The sequence below is a fragment of the Paramormyrops kingsleyae genome, chromosome 2 (assembly GCF_048594095.1).
Source record: "Paramormyrops kingsleyae isolate MSU_618 chromosome 2, PKINGS_0.4, whole genome shotgun sequence".
In the NCBI taxonomy this organism is placed as follows: Eukaryota; Metazoa; Chordata; class Actinopteri; order Osteoglossiformes; family Mormyridae; genus Paramormyrops; species Paramormyrops kingsleyae.
The window spans coordinates 7,167,465-7,189,117 of record NC_132798.1 but is presented as its reverse complement, the minus strand read 5'-3'; the positions used below and the strand labels follow the sequence as shown (position 1 = coordinate 7,189,117).

The 21,653-nt window shown below is 40.7% G+C and overlaps 1 protein-coding gene across 1 annotated transcript; it reads right to left on the bottom strand.

Moving 5' to 3' along the window:
• Nucleotides 1-279: 279 nt before the first annotated feature.
• On the bottom strand, nt 280-13,612 carry arid5a (AT-rich interactive domain 5A). The gene is made up of 7 exons (XM_023838372.2): nt 13,453-13,612; nt 9,766-9,851; nt 5,031-5,196; nt 4,876-4,928; nt 3,655-3,752; nt 3,256-3,421; nt 280-3,134 (listed from the first exon to the last, which is right to left on the bottom strand). The coding sequence occupies exons 1-7, from the start codon at nt 13,454-13,456 to the stop codon at nt 1,854-1,856; spliced, it is 1,854 nt and encodes a 617-aa protein (XP_023694140.2). The 5' UTR covers nt 13,457-13,612; the 3' UTR covers nt 280-1,853.
• Between the last annotated feature and the right edge of the window lie 8,041 nt (nt 13,613-21,653).

Genomic DNA, 21,653 nt, shown 5'->3' with positions numbered 1-21,653 from the left:
ATGCAAGTACAAAGAACTAGGATGCTGGGAGTACGCACGCTACGCTGCTGTGTGGCGGGAGTAGCGGCCAGAAGTCTTACTAGGCGGAATTGGCGCACAGAAAAAAAAATTGATGTTGTGGACAGGAAACGGGAGCCCAATGAACACAATCTGGACTTACAGTCCTCTTCGTTTGTATGTCTGAAAGTTCATAAGTTAAAAGTTTGTAAGTAGAGGAGCGTCTGTATTCTCATTTTTATGTATACTAAAAGACGGGCTTGTTGAACTAAAATGGTTACATTGGGTTTTATACATTTTATTTTAATTTTGTACAAAAATACACAAGTTTTTTTTCTATTGTAGACTGAATACAATACATGTAATCTGTGAATTTACTAAATTTATAACATAAACCGTAAACTGTCAAACAAGCAAATGCAAGTCATTTTGCTGGAAGACTTTTATGATATGCTGGATTCATTCATTCATGCTGATGTATACATCTTTCAGAACATCTCTTCAGTAATAACCCCATTTTTGCAACATCGCAACATAGGGTAATAATTTGCATAGTCAAAGGCAGATGAACTTCTGTGAGGTCAATCTATGTGTAATACTCGCTGTTGCCACAGAGGGGAGCCCTAACCAGGACACCGCTATTCATATTCCCTCTGATGTCTACGTCACAGGGTATGCTGAAAGTTCTAAATTTCCACTCCCACATTCACAAACACTTTTCACTGAGACCAAATGGCAGCAGTACCTATTTTAGAGATATTCCAAAACAAGGTAATTCAAAAAACAAACAACAACATAACTTTGTCGCATCTAGCTAAGAGTTGAAACAAAGCCATAAATACAAGAGCTAATATCATAGGTAACCATGACATTTGGCAGTTCAGTGAAGAGTGTCTACAGAAACTTCCAATACATGATCTCCACAATGCACCTATTTTTGACATGAATGAGTTGTGCAGTCATATATGGGGAGCAGAGTACTTTATCCATTGCTGAAAATTTTCATGCAAAACCTTTCATGCATTAGGTAATCTATATTTCCAAGTTAACTCATTGTACATCAGAAACACATCCAATGTCTAAATGGAAGCAATTTTTCAGCTAACAGTTTAAATTAAAATTTCATTTTTTGGAAACAGGGAGTATAAATTCATATTATTTTCTCACAGCCGCTCTCCATTGTTTCGCACTATGAAATGTAGTCCAATAATCCATTACGCAGAAAACAGTCCTGCTGTAGTGTATAGAGTTTGCAAGGATGAAATCATTTTTGTATTGTTCATATGATAACAAAGGTCATTGGAGACAATAGGAGACCTCATAAACAACACTAACATGGTCCTAATTCAACCAGTCATGTGCTTATGAGAGACATACTGGCCTACTGGATTAAAAAAAGGTGTAATTAATCAACAGTTCTTGCTATTATGAATAATTAGATGCTTATTTTGGCAAAAAGAGCTGCTCATTCACAATTTTCAAGTGTCCACTTCCCATATACTACATTGCATGTGTTCTCCAACTCTGAACACTGGTAAGAGGAATTCAGATCCTGAGTGAAATACTAATCTAAAACATTTGAGAATGTAACCACTGGAGATTATCTTGCAATGAGGTCTGTCATTTAAAAATGTTTTAGCCTATCACCAACCGGTGTGCTGAATCCACACCTGTAAACCCCCTAATGCTGAGACAACAGGCTAAATCAGGGCCTTTACTCTGGCTTCCGGCCAAACTGTGAGACCAGCCCTTGCATCTAGATGCCGGGGGACGGGGGGGTTAATCTGCATGGTGGAGCCCCCATCCCACCTCCGTCAGTCATGCAGGACACAGTCAAGACACAGCTGTAACTTGCGTCACAGCTTAGTGCTGGGGTACTGTGGATGTAGGCCAGCAATGGTGTACCCAGCTTGGGGTTGCCAGATTGGTAACGGGTAGGGATAGGGACGCACAGCTTCTAATGGAACAGAGTAGGCAGCTCCGGCCATGATGTGGCGATACATAGAATTTGGCTGGGTGGCGGGAAGTGTCAACTGGGCAGGTACAAACAAGGGGGGCAACTGCAGGCCTTTGAGTTGGTGGCCTGACATAGGTCTTGTCTTTTCATAGGATGGAAGGAGGTATGGTATTGTCATGCTGGCATGGGAATGGAAGAGGGGATGCTGGGTAGGGAGAGGTTTGGGCAGGCCTGGCTTGAACTTTTCCTTTAGATCTCCCTGATACAGTGAGGGGACCAGCTGCAGTTTCTTCCCATATGCAGTCATCTCATCCATGGCTGGTCTCTTGAGGTTTTGTGTAAATTTATAACCTGACTGAAATGGTATTGATGGTAGAGTCTTTGGATGAACTTTAGTGAAGTTAGACATGGTTGGGATCCAGTTAGGCTTGTATCCTGCAGAGCTGGAATTAGAAGATGATGTCTGGTGGGGTTTGAGGACAGGGTTCATGTCCTCCCCCTTGCAATTTGGAGTCCAGGCTGAATCAGGTCTTTGCCCCTTGACCCCTTCTGGCTCAACCTGCAGAAAGTCTCTGCGATGCCTAAGGTAGCCAGCTGCACCCTTAGCATTGGGATAGCAGGTCACAGGCTTGCAGACTCCACCGGAGTAGGAGACAGAGGTGAAATTACCCACATAGGACGACGGAGTTTGAGATACGAGGTTTTGCACACAAGTGGTACTGTCCAGGACGGCCTGGCAGTCGTCGGACGACACAGAGCAGGGTGAGGAGCTGCGAGATGTGGAGGGAGACGATCGGGGAACTGGGGATGCCTCAGAGGAGCCGTGGGCTCTGTCCGAGCGGGGAAGACCTGGGGACTGAGCACAGTGGATCACAGAGGGCCTCTCCCCGCTATCTTTCTCCGGACTTTGGCTTAGCTTGGAAAGGCCGAGGCTGGCTTGGGCCAAGCGTTTCTTCTTCTCTAGCGGAGAGATCACCTCGCCACCTGATGACTGAATGCTGGGAAACAGCCCATTTCCCAGCTGCGAGACTGGGCAGGCAGTAGCAGATTTGTCTTTCACTGTGGCCAGCCCCATCTGCGGGCCGCAGAGGTCAGGCTGCGGCCGGTCAGCCGGTAGGGTCCAGGCAACAGAATGGGTGCACATCCCTGTCTCGCAGTGCGCGTCATCCTCAGACTTCTCCTGGACATTTGGGGAGCATAGATGGAAGTTACTCCCATAATACTTGCGATTATCATTAGTAAGAGTGTGGCAGATACTCAGAACACCTTCTAGTAAAGAACTACAATATCATGCATCCTACCTCAGCACCCAGCCGACTCTCAGGCTCTAACTGGTTCCTCTTCTTCCTGCCCTCAGCTTTGCTGTTCTTGCTGTCTGGGCTCTTCTTGTACTGTTTCCGCGGCTTAGCTGGGGGCAGCGGCTTGTCCTCCTCCCCTCTCAGCTGTCTCTCAAAGGGCAGCACCAGTCTGTCAAGGACAAAAGATTTGAAACAACAGAATGAGAGGCATGCTGGGGAAGACCAGGGCTTAAACGTGTTGAACGTGGCATGCTGAAGGCCTTAAAAAATGATCATAACCTCAGAAAATGAAGAGACCAAAAAACACTTCAAGGCTAACAGTCCATGGTATGTTTGTTCAACCATGGTATTTGGAACAAGGGAAGGTGGGGCAGGCAGGGGTCGTGGGACTGGGGTGCGTACTTCTCATAGTGCCGGCGGGTGCAGGTGGCTGCGCTGGTACTGCCCGGGCTGCCCCCCAGCTCATCGTAGACATTTTTCCAAAGTCTCCGGGCGGTTACCTGGAGAGGCAAGGGGTGGTATCAGCCACATTCAGACTGAGAAACACAGGTACACGCTGCCCTAGTCAGCATGCTACACTTGCCTACGTTTAGACAGATATTAACGAACTGGGAACCTCGCATTTACGTCGTCAGCAGTTCCCCGTCTATGCTGCTGTACAACCCGTTATTCTTCCTGTGGTGTGGCTCCCTAAGCTAGCACAAGTCCTACGGTTTCCCTCCAAAAGGATTATAGTACATGGCGCACTAACTTGCTCTAGAGAAGCGATTTTATACCAGTTAAACTTCCCTCTTTGGCCTTCTTTTCACGCAAGACTCTACTTTGATTCTTAGTTGTTTTTGCAGCACATTTAGCTTCAAAGATAAAGGGGAAAAACTGTGAAAAAAGACACTCTGTTTGCGCTAATGCTTGGCCTACTAAACACGCCGAATTGACCTCTAATGAACGCCATTTTAAAGCCACTTCAGACACACAGCAGTCCCTGCCTATCTTCGAAAGAGCAATGAGGACGCAGGAAGTCGGCAGAGTGGAAATTGAAGATGGCTCCCCTCTCATTGTTGTGGTACAAGACTAACGGTCACTGTCAACAGGTTGGTTCGGCATATCGGCTTCTTTCTGTCGCTACGCTGCTTAGCCCAGCCGCCCCTCCCAAACACCTTCATAAATCATGCACATTTCCTGCTTTGCCACCTTAGATGTGGTGGTCAGTTGGGTGCATGTCTCGGACTACCACCTTAGGTGAGGCGTAAACATTTCTTTTCTCATGAACCTTTAGACATGGACACCCAGATGCCCTGTATAAAGTTTTCCATCTGCAAGCGCTGGTATATTTAGAACTGCGGTTTTTCTGCCACTCAGCAGAACTTCACCTTCACACATGAGCCGACTGACCTGCAAATTACTGTGGAACCAACCAGTTTACACTTGCCTGTCATCTTTTTTTGTTTATTTTCACTGTCCAGTATGACGCTTGAACAAGACGGGCCATTGTTTTAATTGAACATTTCCAGTCTGGCTGTGCGCCAAACCTAGCAATATAAAGCTGCTCTCTAGAAGAACCTGTGGAGAGGTCTGCAGGAAATTCTAGTTTTTCATATCAGTTTATGGGATAGTGGTACTCACAGAGTCGTAACCCCCGAGCTTGTCCACAGCTTTGTAGATCCTCCAGAGGTTAACTGCACAGAAGAGGCATAAGATAAGCTGAGGGACACCATCTGCTTTGAGTCATTATCTGATGACATTTGATTAGCACATGCAAAGCGTGTTTATAAACTCACTTTGTTTGAAGCCCAAATGCGGTATCCTCTCTATAGGCGTGCTTCTCTCCTCCATGAAGCGGTACAAACTGGCCAAAAATGTCTTCTCCTCCATCTCCAACTCCCCAGGGCTGGAGCCATCGTCCCCATCATTGACGGGACCAGACATCTCCGTTTCCATGCTGTGCTGTGGACGGAAACGGCCAAGGCATCAAACCTCCATCGCTTTCTGGGGGTTAGAAATGCCCGTGACGATGGTCCAACACAGAAGACTTACTGAAATGTGTCAGTTCTGTGTCACTGATTTTTTTTTTTCTTTTTTACTAATGCTCTTATTTTCACTGCATTTGAAACTCACTGCAAACGCCTAATCCCAAAGGTACAGTTCAGTTTTACATTGTGACTGTATCTTGAGCCTTATACGGCGCAAGCCCATCATCCGTCGGGCTCTTTCTGTACAAGTGGCGAATTTCCGACCCGGAGTACAATATGCCGACAGAAAATATGAGCCAATGAAACTCAGAGCAACCATGAGGGCTGCTGAAATTTGTCATCGAAAACCTCAATTTCAGTTTCACATCCAGATGAAATAGGAAAGAAATAAGACCTTGGTTCACACCAAATCTCTTACTTGCAGAATCACCTATGAGTTCTTTTTTTCCAGGCATTAAAACAGACCAGTCTGGGAAATTGTTGCTGGTCAACTTTGCCTTCGGTTTGATCCTAGAGACTCAAGCAGGTTCAGCACTCAGCTGCTCCAAGCTGCCCTTTCAAAAGGGCTGTAGGCCCTAAAGAACATTTTCAGTGAGTTATATTACACTGTCAGTCACCAGATAGTGTAAACCAGTAACATGACCTGAATTTTCCAAAATTTAAGGAATAAAAAAAGGCACAAATGACAGCCACACCTCCTTAGGCTGTCCTTAAACAAAATGTCCATTAAACCTTAACAGTGAGAACATTGCAGCAGTTTTATCATCTCCACCTGACAGGCAAGGTCACCTCCGCACAGCTAGGCTAATCAGCATTTAGGCAAACCTGTAAGTAACAGTGTAGGACAGATATTTGGCACAGCGGGTTCCTCCCTAGGGAATACTGCAGAATCTGCCCACAACATCCTTGACAACAACTTGTCTTATATCTGATCTAACAAAGAACATTTTAAAAAGTTTTTCTTTTTTTTTTTGCAGTAAATCTTGCTGACCGTGGCTGCAAGGCAAGCAAACCCGAATGTCAATCCCCTCCAAACGGACAGGTCCGACACGCAGCATCGCAACTTGCCGGAGAAATATTTCCAGATGTAAATACATACTGTGCCCAATTATTAGAAGATGAGAGAGATGCAGGACTGAAATGAAACTGGGAAACCCGTATGCTTCTCCTGCAAATTGCATGGCTATACTATACTATACAATACTAAATACATGGTCATTGAACTACACTGTGTGGGTAAAAATCGACCATAGCCTAACCACTACATTTTCTGAATCGATATTTTCACAAAAAGTAGACTGTTGGGAAAGCACGCTAACACCCCCCCCCCCCCAAACCTGGCACAGCTTTACATGTATGTGCTTGTGTGACACACCGTGTGCCTCACTCTTTTGTTCTTTGTCTCTTGGGGTTTTCGTCCGTCCCTGTTCACGGGGCTCAGCTTTAGCGGCAGCATCACCAGACGGCAGTTTCACACTGAATCGAGTTCCTCTCTGAGGCGATGGTTCCGAGAAGCGGAGCCCCTGCTCTGAATCATAGTGAAGCCACCAGCCTCAATGCTGGATCTGGCCTCGTCTGAGTCACCAGCGCGCATCTACTCAGCCATCTGCAGTGAATCTGCAGTGAACCTGCAGTGAACCTGCAGTGAACCCTCCATGTCTTTATTCCTTACGCTCCCCTCCATGGATGCTGATCCTCAACACACTTTCAGATCCTCAACAAGCCCAAGCCTCCTCCATCACCAGGCATTTGGAAAACAACTGGAAGAACTGAGGCCGTTCTCTCAAAATATTATAGTGAAATATATTTTATATACCCATACATGTGCCAGGCTGAAAGCTCAACCAAACCACACGAAGGGGAATGGGTGTGCTGATGGCGATGGAGAAAAGGCGCTTAAGCGTGAAAGACAAAATTCTAAGAAAGAAGAAAGTCAACACTGAAAGCTCACTTCAATATGGTGATTAAAAGTAAAACTCTGATAAAGCATGCAATCTCATTTCATTAGTGGTCTCAAAATGAGTGGGTTGTTGAGTGGTACTGGAATGTATACACAGGCAATATTACAAAACACACAATGACCTGGCAAGTGCTTCACACACACCTTGGACTGTTCTCAAAACACAAATCTATAAGGTTAAAAAAAAACAAAAAAAACTTCATTCTCAAAAATTAATAGTTTTAGATTCAAAGTGTGAAAATATTAGCTGTTTTGGCAGCCACAGATAATAACATATTTAAAGCATACTTTATCCCCAAATCATTGTAGTTGGTCTATAACGATGCAGTGATTAGTATACAAAGGAAAAACATAACCATGATTAACGCCGTCTGACGCCGGTCTTACGCACAAAAAGGCAGATGACATCCGAGTCAACCTGCACACCATTTTCCCAGACCACGCTCTCAGCTACTGTACGAGTTGTGTTGTGAAAAAAGCGTCAGTAAACATCCTATGTAAATTTCCACCATAGATGAATTTCGGAAAAGTGCGTAGGAGCATTCGTGTCAACATGTTGATAACGTGGTCTCACTATGATTGTCAGTGGCGTGCTGGGCTGATGCTATCGCTTGGCTAACTCTCACCACAGAAACCACTGGGCTTTCATATGACGGCTTGGTCTTGGAAATTTGATGCATCTCATCTCTGCTCTCTCTCTTTTTTCAATGCAAAATTACCAGAAGTCTGTTGGGGACTGGAACTCCATCACTTTCTGTTTATCTGAACATAGATACACATACATACTGAATTCAGAGGTAGACTTCTGTAGCTGGAGTTTTATGAGTCTGATATAACTGGAATTATAATAATAACATTAGTAATTAATAGTATCTCGAAAGACGTTAGATGTTGACATTTCTCCCTGAAACTTTCATTACAAATTAAAATTTCCAGTTAAGCCTTATGCAGGTCTGGAAAAAATTTATATGTAATAATTATATTTAATTAATGTTTATCTTTAAACTATGATTAAAAAATGCATATTTAATCTTGGTTCTGCTGGCAGAAGGCTATGCTGGGAGGCAGGTTCCTTCCAGGCTCAAAATCTCTAAGACAGCAGAAGATAAGAGCAGTATGAAGCAGAAGACAATGGCAATGACTAAAAAGCAGACAGGCAGAGGGAAGAAGTGACTTTCTAATATCAGAGGTGACCAGCAACTTATCCGACGATGCCTCGTGAATCGGAGGATGACAATGTTAAATGCAGGTGAGGTGCACTGCTAGGACAATTAGTAACAGGCTCCTAGAAGCAGGACTGAAGTCCCATAAAGCAAGAAAGAAGCCTTTCACCAATGAGATTGGACATTTTACACAGAAGCACACCCATAAATTGAGAAATGAGTGAAACTAAGAATTTTGCAGTGGTCTGTTAGTTTTTCCCAGAGTTGTATTTACACACCATTTTAATTTGCTGCCTTTCTGCATCTTCATTTAAAACCCTTTCTCACAGATTTCTGTATAAATAAGACATAACTTCCCTGCTACTTGGGCTGTTGTTAGGTGAACCGTGACCTGAAGTTCTTCATAATAAACCCATGCATGTGTGGCCTCCTACCTACACTCAGTTGTTGTGGAAAAACCTCCAACAGAAACCGTGTGCACCAAATAAGTCCATCATATGCAGGCCGCCTACAAATCAGAGAATAAAGCAAGGAGCAAATATAGCAATGCAGTCTGGGGCAACTTCTGTTCAGGCACCTAAGTGGTCAATTCACTTACAGCAGTTACAGCAAAGATACTTGTCTGGATGAAACAATCCCAGTTCAAGGGTCTTATATTGCTGATCCCACAATTTTTGGCACTTCAATGAAACTGACCCTCAGTGAACAATAAAAGAGGGATTCTGCTTATGTTAAGGTTTCACACTCTTTATGAGAATCATTAATCAAGCTATCAAAAATAAATGCCGAAGAAAATTAACACAATCATATTAATAACATAAAATAACTATAATTAATAAAAGACTTTAAATTGAAATGTCATTGATTAAAATTTGATATTGAAAAGAGTTTTTGTACAATGTGAAATTATCATACTGTACAAGGTGTCCTTTTTAGTTTTTTAAAATTCCTTGGGCCTCATGCAGTCTTGGTAATGTTGGAATGTGAGATAAATGTGCACCGATAAAAATAAAATGATAAATAAATAAACACATGAATGACACATATCACCAATCCTCACTGAATATTCAAACTATTCTTCATACTTCAACCAGTACCATGAAAAAATCTCCAATACGTTTGCTTTGCAAATAGCCAAACGGCAATAGATGTCAGCCACTGTATCCGTATCCGCACAATTATGCCAAATTTCAGTGTCACAAAGTTTCTCCCCAGAAAAATCTGTCAGTGCAAAGAAGCTGATGAGTGAAATCGCACGCGAGATTACTCAGCCACAAGAACAAAGGCATGGCAAATTACTGGAACAGATTACAGCAGTCAGGCATCCTGGAAACGCAATGTGTCAAACGGTGAGTGCTGTATGAAATATTTTACTCGGGTGGGGTTCAACAAGCGGCACCAGAGACAGGCCTGATGTTACCTGGCTCAGTGACATACTGCTCTTGATGTCTGCATCCATTTCAGCCTGGTCTTGTCTTTTCTCCTGCGCACTTCTGGGTGATGATACTGCACCAGGACCGAAAAATAAATAAATCACACAGGTATCAGTCAGGAGGCACAGGTGAGCTGGGAATCTTAGCTAAAGGTAGCTACACTTAGTGTCTTTAAAGTCATACATTAATCTGCTTATCCAGTGCAAAGTTGTGTTGGGCCAACAGCCCAAATTAAAGCGCATAGATTTCAGATCAAAAATTGCAATAAGATTATGTCTAGAAGCGAATGGAAATGTTAAGTGTCGCTGTTGATCATTTATCTCCCTTTCCCACATCACTCAGATATTGTTCTAGGGAGGTACACATTCTCGCAAAGAAAAAAAAAAACCTCTCCTCTCACAAACCTCTCAGGTACGCCTCAACACAAATACACCCACAAGAATTGCAATTTTTTGATGACAACAATACTGTAAATAAACTGCAAAATGCTTCCGGTTGACAGGTGTCAAACAGCTGAATAACTGTAATGGAGGAGCGCTTCTGATAAGATAACCAGGTCATTCCCAAAATAGAAATAAATGCATAAAATCCGATAAACTGCAGTTTTCTAAGAAATGAGTGTGTCTACCCCCAAAACTTTTATAAAAGCAGCTCTAATATAAAACCACAGTTAGCGTATGGCATCACCACGTACTTCCTCTGTGAAAGTCTACTGAAAGTTATGCGGTGTCCTTTTCTTACAAGAGGGGATTACAGTAAATACGAATGGCTCTAAAAAGAAGAAGCAGGAGCTTGAACAAAGTACTGCATTTTATGCAGTACGCATGAGGCCCCAGCGTTGCATGCAGAGTCTACCGATTTTCTCATCAGACTGCCTCTTGATAAAAGGGTCATCGGCTGTTTTTGTACAAAGCCTGAGATCATTAATGGTGATAGTGTTACAGATCAATGTGTGGGAATGGAAAGAAATAAAAGTTTTGGTTCATTAAACGCTAACACAAATTAAATTAATAATTCAGTTAGCCAAGTTAATTGTTCCTGAAAAATGCAATCTGTTCAATTACCACAGTGGGGTATTATTGCGCACATATACATTTGAAATATATAAAAAGAAAAAGAAACATTATTTAATATTCCTAACCATTACAAATACATATTAATAAATAGATTATATCGGGTAGAATTCCGTGCATAGCTCGTGAGTTCCTCACCTAATAATATTATAAGTTAACTACAACCTTTACATGTGAAGGACTATGAATACAACAGGTTGTTTTTATACTTTTCCCACTTCAAACCGACACCCTAACGCTGATCATCGTTTCGCTGTTAAACTGGACTTTTAGGAACACTAGCCAAATTTAGTTCAATACCAAATGGTCACCCTCCAACATGCAAAACGCACTTGCATTACATGCAGCTTTCTCAGTCTCCTTCACATTATGAAGAAGCAGTATTGTTCCGTTACATTTGATAAAGAGCAGAATTTGTGTACTCAGGAAGTCATATGTATTGCATCAATACCTCAAACACCCACTACATGTATTCCCGATTCGTCATCTGACAAACAATTTTGCTTTAAAAAAAAACACGTTTCGATTGTGATACATTTCTAATTAAAGCAAAGCCTCACGCCCAATTCGGGTTTCAAAACCTCAGTTTACCATGAAACCTTGGAGGTATTAGAAGATATAGATAGATTGCGATGATTGTGAAACTGACCCTGGGAATTATTTGAATGTGACAAGTAATATATATAGCTTGCAGCAACTGACAAGGAAATGTTTCAAATTTTATTTTTGTGACTAGACGAATCAAACCAATGGAAGAATTTTCTTGCAATAGATAGAGCAATGTGGAAAATGTAAAGAATAAAAGTTATCTTTGTTGTCGCTGTAAAATAATAACTCTCCAAATTACTTGGAAATGTGAGAAGTGTAAAACTGTATTTCAGGGTCACTGGAATCCTGCAGGAGGTAACAGAAAGCATCTGAAGGTGGTGCCCTAGAGCCATAGTGGGACGTCGGCAAAACTCATATATTTTCTAGGGCAAAGACAGACATTTTGCAGTACATTTTCTTCACCCCCCCCCCCTCCCCCCAAAGAAAAAAAAAATAAACACAGGCCGGACACAGTCAGTGAATGCATACCTTAAGGAGTGTTTTTATATTAATACACATAACTTAATATGTTTAAAAGGCCGCCTTTCGCCAAAGACTCAGAAATAACTCAGGGATTTATATTTCTAACAATTTTCACAGCTTAATATTCTGGTACTCTGTCGAACTTCATCTTACGGACACTTCACGTCTGAGGAATGCCATCATAATCATTAGAAACTTTAATCATGCCACCGCACATCATGCACCCCCATGAAAATAACAATGCACTTCCTTTTTGCAAACTTCACATTCACACTGCCACCAATAATGAGATCATTGACTGCAAACGCCAGAGGATCTACTCTTGAGATTAACCATTTCCTGTGTTGCGGCGAGTTGTTGAGGTCTTTGCTTCTTTGCTACATTCACTTTAAGACATGATGCTCTATTTTTAAGATATCAGTCGCAATGGTTTAATTTAAATTCATTCATTTAAACATTCATGAACACCGAATTACAATGAATAACAGAAGAATACTGTCTACAAATAATTACCCATACAGTAAAAACTACTTGAAGATCACAGGGCTGGATGCTCAGTTTCGACAATATGTGACTTATAACCGCAGGGCAACACATTGAAATTTGAATTGTTTCAGTAATTATCAATAATTTGCATTACAGAAATTGTAAAATGAGGAAACAATTTAAAATAATCTCGACCTATACAAATAAACTGTGTATGCTGTCAGCTATCATCATGTCGCGTTATGCACCGGGTGCATTATAATTAGGAGTATTTTCCCGGTATTTCGATCATTCTGAGAGTTAAGTCCCTGTGCATCACCCGCGATAATGCCACTGCTGCACACCAGTCCGCAAAACACATGCGGTGACATGCAGTGATCAGAAGCCAGTAAATTTAGCTGAACATGCTGTGCTTCGTAGCTTTTACCACTTCCTCTACACTCTTTGTGAGAAAAGCGATGCCACAGTGCAAATTCTGTGATGAAAAATAACTATTGCCACAGTGCATGAATTAATACTCTAGGCTATATCATGCTTATCACACGTCTGCGCTTGACACTCGAGTTAAGTTACCTAAAAACATTAAGCTACCTAAAAGATGAGATTATATCGACTAAAGTAACAATAATATGCGCCAGCCACAGAATTTAGAGCAATATGTATTACTAAAGCGTTGGCAGCGGCTACGATCAACGTTGTCTTCGTTAAGTCCAGAAAATATAATGTAATATAAATTATAAGGAAAACACGTACATCACAGCTTACAGACTTATTACTCACAAACGCAGTACAAAAACAAACACAATGAATGAACTCTGATTGCGTGACAGCCATTAATGGTGATATACACACCACTTAACTGAATAGGTTAATCAAACGTTAATATAGCAAATTAACAAGCAAAATACGTCATAACCTCCTGACACGGTTAACACCAAGGGCTAACTGCGATCTGTAAAATGTTTCCTATTGTATACAGGAACAATATGCAAAATATTTACTTGTTCCCGTTTCTTAGCTGGTTAGTAAAGAAACAGAACTTACCCATGGCACATATACTCGTGTTTAGTCGTCGATCGCTCTTATCGATATACTTTAGTTTTTATAATCTCAAATCTCCCATAACTTTACTGTTCCGATTACTCCATACAACGGTCTGATGTTAACTACATAAGAAGTGTCATTTTCGAAACCATACGGCTAGGGAGAGTCTCGTTGTCACGAGCGCATGTCATTGGACGACTGAAAAAGGCTACGCCCCTCCCGCGCGGTGAAGTACCGTGGGAATTCGAGTTCTCAAATTGTTTAACGTCACTTACTGAGTGCTGTACTGGACGTTTTCCCTCGAGCAGACAAATTCTGAATGTTCTGTTTTACACTGAACGATGTAATAACCTACAAACATGCAAAACAAATACGAGGAAAATTTATATTAAGATATTAAATTAATAAATTTACATCTGGACTAAATATTTGTCCAGTTAAATAAGTTTTAATTTCCTGAAAATGCAACTTTCCAAATATTCTTTCCAAAAGCAGTACAAATACAAAAAATTGCAAAACACCCCATCAGCAAAGGTGAAAGACATTACAGCAAATGAATTTTAAATTTGAGGAAGCATAACGAAATGTAATTAGCACGTTTACATAAGACATAAATATTACATCAAGGACAGCTTTTTAAACTCTCATGTGAATAACAGTAAAGCAATACTAATAAATATTTATCATAACTGCTCTTTTTTGACCAAAATATAAATTACATGCTAATATGCAGAAGTGTTTACAGTACGTCAGGCCTCGGGAACTACCTTTAAAAATAGACAAAAACATTCAAGTTTTCTGAGGCGCTCTGACTGGAAATTCCCAAAATCACATTTTCCTCATTTGATCGTGTGATGAAAAGAAATTAGATTCAAAGCTGTTGAGTCAATAAGGCCACAAGACAAATATGAGTAGGAAAAATTCTGGAAATCATCTACATATGTAACCTCTCAGTCAAAATATTACTGAAGGTTCACTTAAAACTACAATAGGTCTTATACAGTATGTATATAACAAGAGTTGTATTTGTGTTTATGAATATGATCTAGAAAATATGTAGCCCAAATACTCAGAAATTATTATTAAAATGTTATTTAAAGCATGATGTTTATTTTTTAAATACTTGTCTAAAATACTAATATAGCAGTTTTAAATTATACGTTCGTTCAAAGTAAATCTGAATTAACTGAATTAGCCTTATTACCCCGAAATAATCAAAATACAAACCATGCACATAAAGCCCAAGTGCAAATTGAAGCTCTCACCTGAACCCATTCTGGCCCAGACTAGCCCTCCACCAGGCTGTCATTTGCATATCTGGCCATATACAGTGTACAGAATTTTGCATTTGGATCATCTGCGTTTTTTTAAATTCATTTTTGTCATTCACCAAGTCATCGCAAGTAATATGGACTGGAGATCACCACCCTGAGCCTCATGAAATTTGCATGTATCACCTCCCATTTTGAATGGTGCAGAATTCCCCTGAAATATGCTGGTGGGGAAAACAAAGATTTTTTTTTAAATGAAAGGATATAATTTGAAATAGTACTTGCAGGCAAATGAACTGATTGTGTCACTTCCTGCCTACATCTCACTTAATAACGGCCGTGCATGTTCCAGTCCCATTGGGGTTATGTTACAATTCAGCACATTGCTTTGACTTTGCAGCAAAATGCTTTGTGCAGCCACTACATAAATTAAATAGGAATAGCTGGCATAGCAAAAAGACCAAGCCAAAACAAGCTAAAAACAAGTCACACAAGAGACCATCCATAGCTATTTATTTATTCAATTGTTGTTTAATTTCCCATAGGCCTTACATTTCCTGTTGGTGTAAATATGAATGTGTGTGTGCATATTTCATATATTATAACAATATGAGCAAAAGCGATTACAAAAGAGATATAGGTACTGAAACACAGAACTCCCGCATAACCATACAGGACAGCAGTCATTTACATGTCTTCAGAATTATTCAAAACATATATGAGTTCTATTTTGCACTGGGAGAGTGTATTTACATAGAATCAAATGAACATTTTTGGTGCACCATACATAACTGGCTTATGCGCCCCTGTGGTTTATATTTTATGTAAAGATGCTGATTCTGGATACATGTGACCACGAGCAAGAACTATAAGACAAGCAAATAACATATGACTCATGCTTTCAGTAAAAAAATTTGACCTACCTTCTTCACTTCTCAGTAATGTTAAATTGTACAATCATTAAAAAAAAACAAAAAAAAAAAAAAAACACCATTATCTGAAACATTCAGCAAAGACAGCTATCACCAGCATCTGTGCATTTGCATTTCATTATTTGAACTCAAGGTCCTGCATTTATCAGAGAAGCAACTGTTCTTTTACAGATTAGACCTCAAAGGATGTTACAAAATCACCCTCTATATCAGCCATCATGTACGGTGCAAAACAAGCAAGATATTTCTGCCTCTCCCCGGCTTTGAGGACCTCCTCTGTGATATTCAGTTGACACATAGTTGGGGATTCCCCCTGGCTGTCTGAGGCAAAACTGCAGTTGAGATTTCAGTAGTGAAAGTCCTTTATGCTCCAGCAAGCTGCCGATTGGACCTATAACCCACACATTACTGTCACGAACACACACTTTCCAATCTTTTTGGAAACTCAAAACTCACCAGCTTAGCAGCTAGTTGCTTGTTGCAGGTCTAATTTTTTAATAAAAATGAAAACACAAAATTCAGACGTGAATGAAATGCAGCTAGCAGCAAAAGTATTATGTTCCCGCAGAGAGAAAGGTGGATATTACACTTTCCAAATGTCATCCAGATACAACATGTTAAATAATTAAAAAAAAAAAAAAAAACAAGCAAAATTTAGAATAGGAACAACTTGATAAAATAGTAGTTCTGCATTTTTAAAGAGAACACGTGACATTTGAAAAGGGGCAGATCCACAGTATATATACCTTCCAAATTTCAGCCTGAAATGCATTATCAAAATGGAACTTCACTGCAACACTTTCTTCCTCCTGAAATATGTAGACAGTCTCATGGACTGCAGACACTCACAGGAAGTGCTGCCTTTTAATTACATGTTGACAAGGACTTGTGAAATGCTGAAATGGCTAAAATGTTATGCATAAAAAGCACTGTGCAAAAGTCATAGGCAGTAAAGGAAAAAGACGTTTAAAGACGGTCGCCCAGAGGATGGGGTCCCCTTCCGTGTCTAGGTTCCTCTCCAAGGTTTCTTCCTGCTAGAGGGAGTTTTTCCCTGCCACTGTCGCCTCAGGCTTGCTTGGTGGGGTTCTGGCCAGTTACATGTAAAGTGCTTTGTGACAATGACTGTTGTTAAAAGTCACAATATAAATAAAATTGAATTGAAACTAATATACTATGCCTGTCAAAGTGTGTCAGCTTAGCCATTTCAAAACCTCCCCTAAAATCACCTCAGTATTTACAGCAATTACCCATCATAGCCATATACTTTTTTTTCTACTCCACCAGTAGCATGCCATCTTTGGTTAATCAATCCCTAAATGAATGATTTAACCAATGAAGTTAAGAGAGCTGATGGTGACACAGAATGGAGAGGGAGGGGGTGGGGGGCGAAGAGAGGCTTGGGAACCGAAGGGACGTGCTCCCCTAAGGTGCTTTTGCACCACAGCTCCGGAGCCTGGTCCCAGTTTACAAGTTCCTGGGCGATCTGGACCTGAACTTTTGTGGCTCCTAGAAACTTTTGTGTAACTCAGCAGGAACTGGGAAACTTATGCCAAATAAGCATGAGATGCAAAACACTCGTAGGCTAAACTTCACACATAATTTCATATGAAAATATACATTGCCACGCCGAAACAATGGAGGATATATACATCGTTTTTTTTAGTTATTGATGCAACTTTTTATTAATATTTTACTTGTATGATCTGCAATATTATTCACGCTTCCTATTAAATCTGGCCAGCAGATTGATCTTCCGAACGTCACAAAATAAAAATGATGTAACGTTATCCCGCTAATAACCAATAGCAGGTTTCACCGGTGGCACTGGCCAGATTAAGTGTTGTGGTTTGCGATCGAATTTTCCGGTGCGGAGATATGGAAACGCAAGCAAAAATGTATTAAACGATTTATTAAATGCAAGTTAAAAACTAATTTTCTTTGCTCAGTTTTCCACCACTACTTCTATCTCTTTCACCTACATTACGTCAGTGGTGTTCCTCTGGCACCTCCACAGTATGTGTTCAAACAAAAGTATTGGAATAGGTACAAAAAAGGGTTCCGGAACGGCCTCGGAGGAACTACAAATTGGGCCAAGTTCCTGTGGTGTGAATACAAAAAGTTCTTTGTTCTGGAAAAATGTTCTGGTTCCAGAAAAAAGTTCCGGAGGTGTCAAGGTGCCTGTAGGCATCTAGCAAGATATCAGTAACTTTTTAGAGAACAGAAGAAATTCTTGTATATTTTTACTGTTAAGCAATTTGCATACATTCTAATGTTAAATTGAGTTTTTTTTTCTTTTTTCAAGGAGATATGACGCACTTACTGGATGCCTGCACTGGCCACCTGGCAATCCAGGTAATTTCCCAATGGGCTGATGTGTATGTGGGCTGGCAAAATGTACCAGGCATTCAACATAATATTACTTCCATAAAAAGTCTGGCTGCGCCCTTGTCATGGGGCCTTCGGAGACCCCAAACTCCAGGGCCAAAATTCCAGTCCAGCTCTGCCTTTAAACATCTTCTGTGATTGCCTAAGGCTTCTGCACAGTACTGCACACACACACACCTACACTCACCTAAAGGATTATTAGGAACACCATACTAATATGGTGTTTGACCCCCTTTCGCCTTCAGAACTGCTTTAATTCTACGTGGCATTGATTCAACAAGGTGCTGAAAGCATTCTTTAGAAATGTTGGCCCATATTGATAGGATAGCATCTTGCAGTTGATGGAGATTTGTGGGATGCACATCCAGGGCACGAAGCTCCCGTTCCACCACATCCCAAAGATGCTCTATTGGGTTGAGATCTGGTGACTGTGGGGGCCATTTTAGTACAGTGAACTCATTGTCATGTTCAAGAAACCAATTTGAAATGATTCGAGCTTTGTGACATGGTGCATTATCCTGCTGGAAGTAGCCATCAGAGGATGGGTACATGGTGGTCATAAAGGGATGGACATGGTCAGAAACAATGCTCAGGTAGGCTGTGGCATTTAAACGATGCCCAATTGGCACTAAGGGGCCTAAAGTGTGCCAAGAAAACATCCCCCACACCATTACACCACCACCACCAGCCTGCACAGTGGTAACAAGGCATGATGGATCCATGTTCTCATTCTGGTTACGCCAAATTCTGACTCTACCATTTGAATGTCTCAACAGAAATCGAGACTCATCAGACCAGGCAACATTTTTCCAGTCTTCAACTGTCCAATTTTGGTGAGCTCGTGCAAATTGTAGCCTCTTTTTCCTATTTGTAGTGGAGATGAGTGGTACCCGGTGGGGTCTTCTGCTGTTGTAGCCCATCCGCCTCAAGGTTGTGTGTGTTGTGGCTTCACAAATGCTTTGCTGCATACCTCGGTTGTAACGAGTGGTTATTTCAGTCAAAGTTGCTCTTCTATCAGCTTGAATCAGTCGGCCCATTCTCCTCTGACCTCTAGCATCAACAAGGCATTTTCGCCCACAGGACTGCGCATACTGGATGTTTTTCCCTTTGCACACCATTCTTTGTAAACCCTAGAAATGGTTGTGCGTGAAAATCCCAGTAACTGAGCAGATTGTGAAATACTCAGACCGGCCCGTCTGGCACCAACAACCATGCCACACTCAAAATTGCTTAAATCACCTTTCTTTCCCATTCTGACATTCAGTTTGGAGTTCAGGAGATTGTCTTGACCAGGACCACACCCCTAAATGCATTGAAGCAACTGCCATGTGATTGGTTGATTAGATAATTGCATTAATGAGAAATTGAACAGGTGTTCCTAATAATCCTTTAGGTGAGTGTATAATGTCTTATATTCTACACTGCGTACTAACATTTCATATAACCATCTACTCCTCCCTTCATTTGTATACAGCTTCCGGTCTCATGAACACTGACGACCCTCTTTCTTTTGGCATTACTGGTCACTGCAAAGTTAAGAAATGTCATACAATCATTAGTATAATTACAGTATTTCCCTTTTAAGTACAGAGTACATTCGCTGCATTAGCTAATTTCCACCAACTGGTTAAATAATTGCACTATTATCCATGCAGCCAGTTTTTAATCACCGATGTACAAAACACAAAGTACAAAATGTGCCCCAGGTCACCAAATTCAGAACATAATACGGGTCTTATATTGAGGTTCTATTTAGATAAACCACTGACCCGGTTTTCCGTTTCTTATCAGTCCTTTGAGTCATTTCTCAACCTCTTTTCCTGTGTTATTTTCAGCACCTGACGCTTTTTTTTATGTACAGGACATTTAATACATCAGGGTCCCATACAAGACAAGAGAACGGGCAGCTCTTTTGAAGAGGGGGGGGGGGCAATGAACACAAGCTAGTAGCATTTACAAGGTCAAAGACCGAAAACTATAACCATCAGCCTGCTTAGGTTGTATCCCTTCATATTGGTTTCAAAAGGGTCAATATCATTTAATATCATTTGTTTACTTATTCATTCATTGATTTTTCCCAAAAAAAAGGCCCTATAAATGAAACAGCAGTGGAAGCATCTGGAAAGATAATTTATACATATTATACTTATTTACTGTTTAACTCATTTCAGTAATATACTTTCCCTGAGATTAAGGATTTTAAAAACACAAAAATTAAATCATTTACGTCGAATAGGACGATATAATTCAATTGCAGTAAATTAATTTTATATTTCTCATTCCGCTCATATTTTCACATATTGGGCTCTTAAAGAAATTGTTACTGTGAAATTACCTGAGAAAATCCCCTTTACTTTTCTCAAACAACTGTCAAATATGTTTACAGTTAAAAAAAGGACAAAATATGTCACTATCTACGGTAGTTTCTGAGAGCATTTAATCTGGCTTTGCGATAGAAGTTTCGGATCACTATGATTTGGAGAGGCCCCGTGTGTTTGCCTGAAACGGATAGTGACTGACATTTAAGTACGGTTAACCTTTAAATGTCAAAATAACGAACTGCCAAACTGGCTGCCCGTCTTTCACAGGTACTTTCTAGTGCTAAATTAAACAAAAACATTAATCCCCTTGCGATTGATCATTTCGTCTGTTGAAGACATATTAGATACATACTGTATGGTAATATATTAACGCAATTCACCTTCCATTAGGTGTTCGAAAAAATTTAATTGGTGAAAATGTGGCAGTAAGCGTGCAGCAAATGCAAGGAGGCACAGGGCACAGGGCTGGGCCACTGTAGATCTCATTCTATCCCTTTGCAGAATCGATGCGCAGACACACTACAGGAAATTGAGGACTGACCCAACTGCATGCTTTTAGGCTGCAAGAGGAAAACTGGAGAACCCGAAGGAAACCTGCACTAATAGGGGATAATACACAAATTCCACAGCGACACAGAACGGAGGGCAGGAGTCGAACCAGCAACCCCAGACACATGAGGGCATAGCTCACCACTGAAAATCCGTGCTACCCTAAAGAGCTTTATTGGGTACATACCAAATTTTGGCTTTTAAGGACAAGGTGGAAATAGTCACTAAAAACCCTGTATTTTCCCCAAGAATAATATCCAGATGTTGTTGAGCATCATCTTTAATTTGGAATAATTCTACCATCTGACAGTCGTCTATGTGTCCATTGATAAGCCTCCAAAATAGCCTGAGTATAACACATACTGTAAAAACCCACATCTAATAAACTCCTTCAAGAAGGAGTTTAATTTGACCATCAAATAAGCCTTGAATTTATTTCCAAATAATAAACACATTCGCACTCTTTTCACGCATGTGTATGCTGCAGGCAGTTTGTGCTGCCTTTCATAAATGAAACATCTCACCTCCAGCCAGCACATCATCCGAATGAGTCAATATGTATCTTTGCGGTTAGTCAAAAGATTCCACACACCACACCAAAATGCAATATAACAGAAATTACGGCCTCTGCTTGCACTTTTGGAAACCTTTAAGAAAATTGAATCAAGCAATCAACATATCTAATAAAATAAGTGATTTATTGAACATATATTTAATTAATGATTTCATATTTGGCTTTGCGT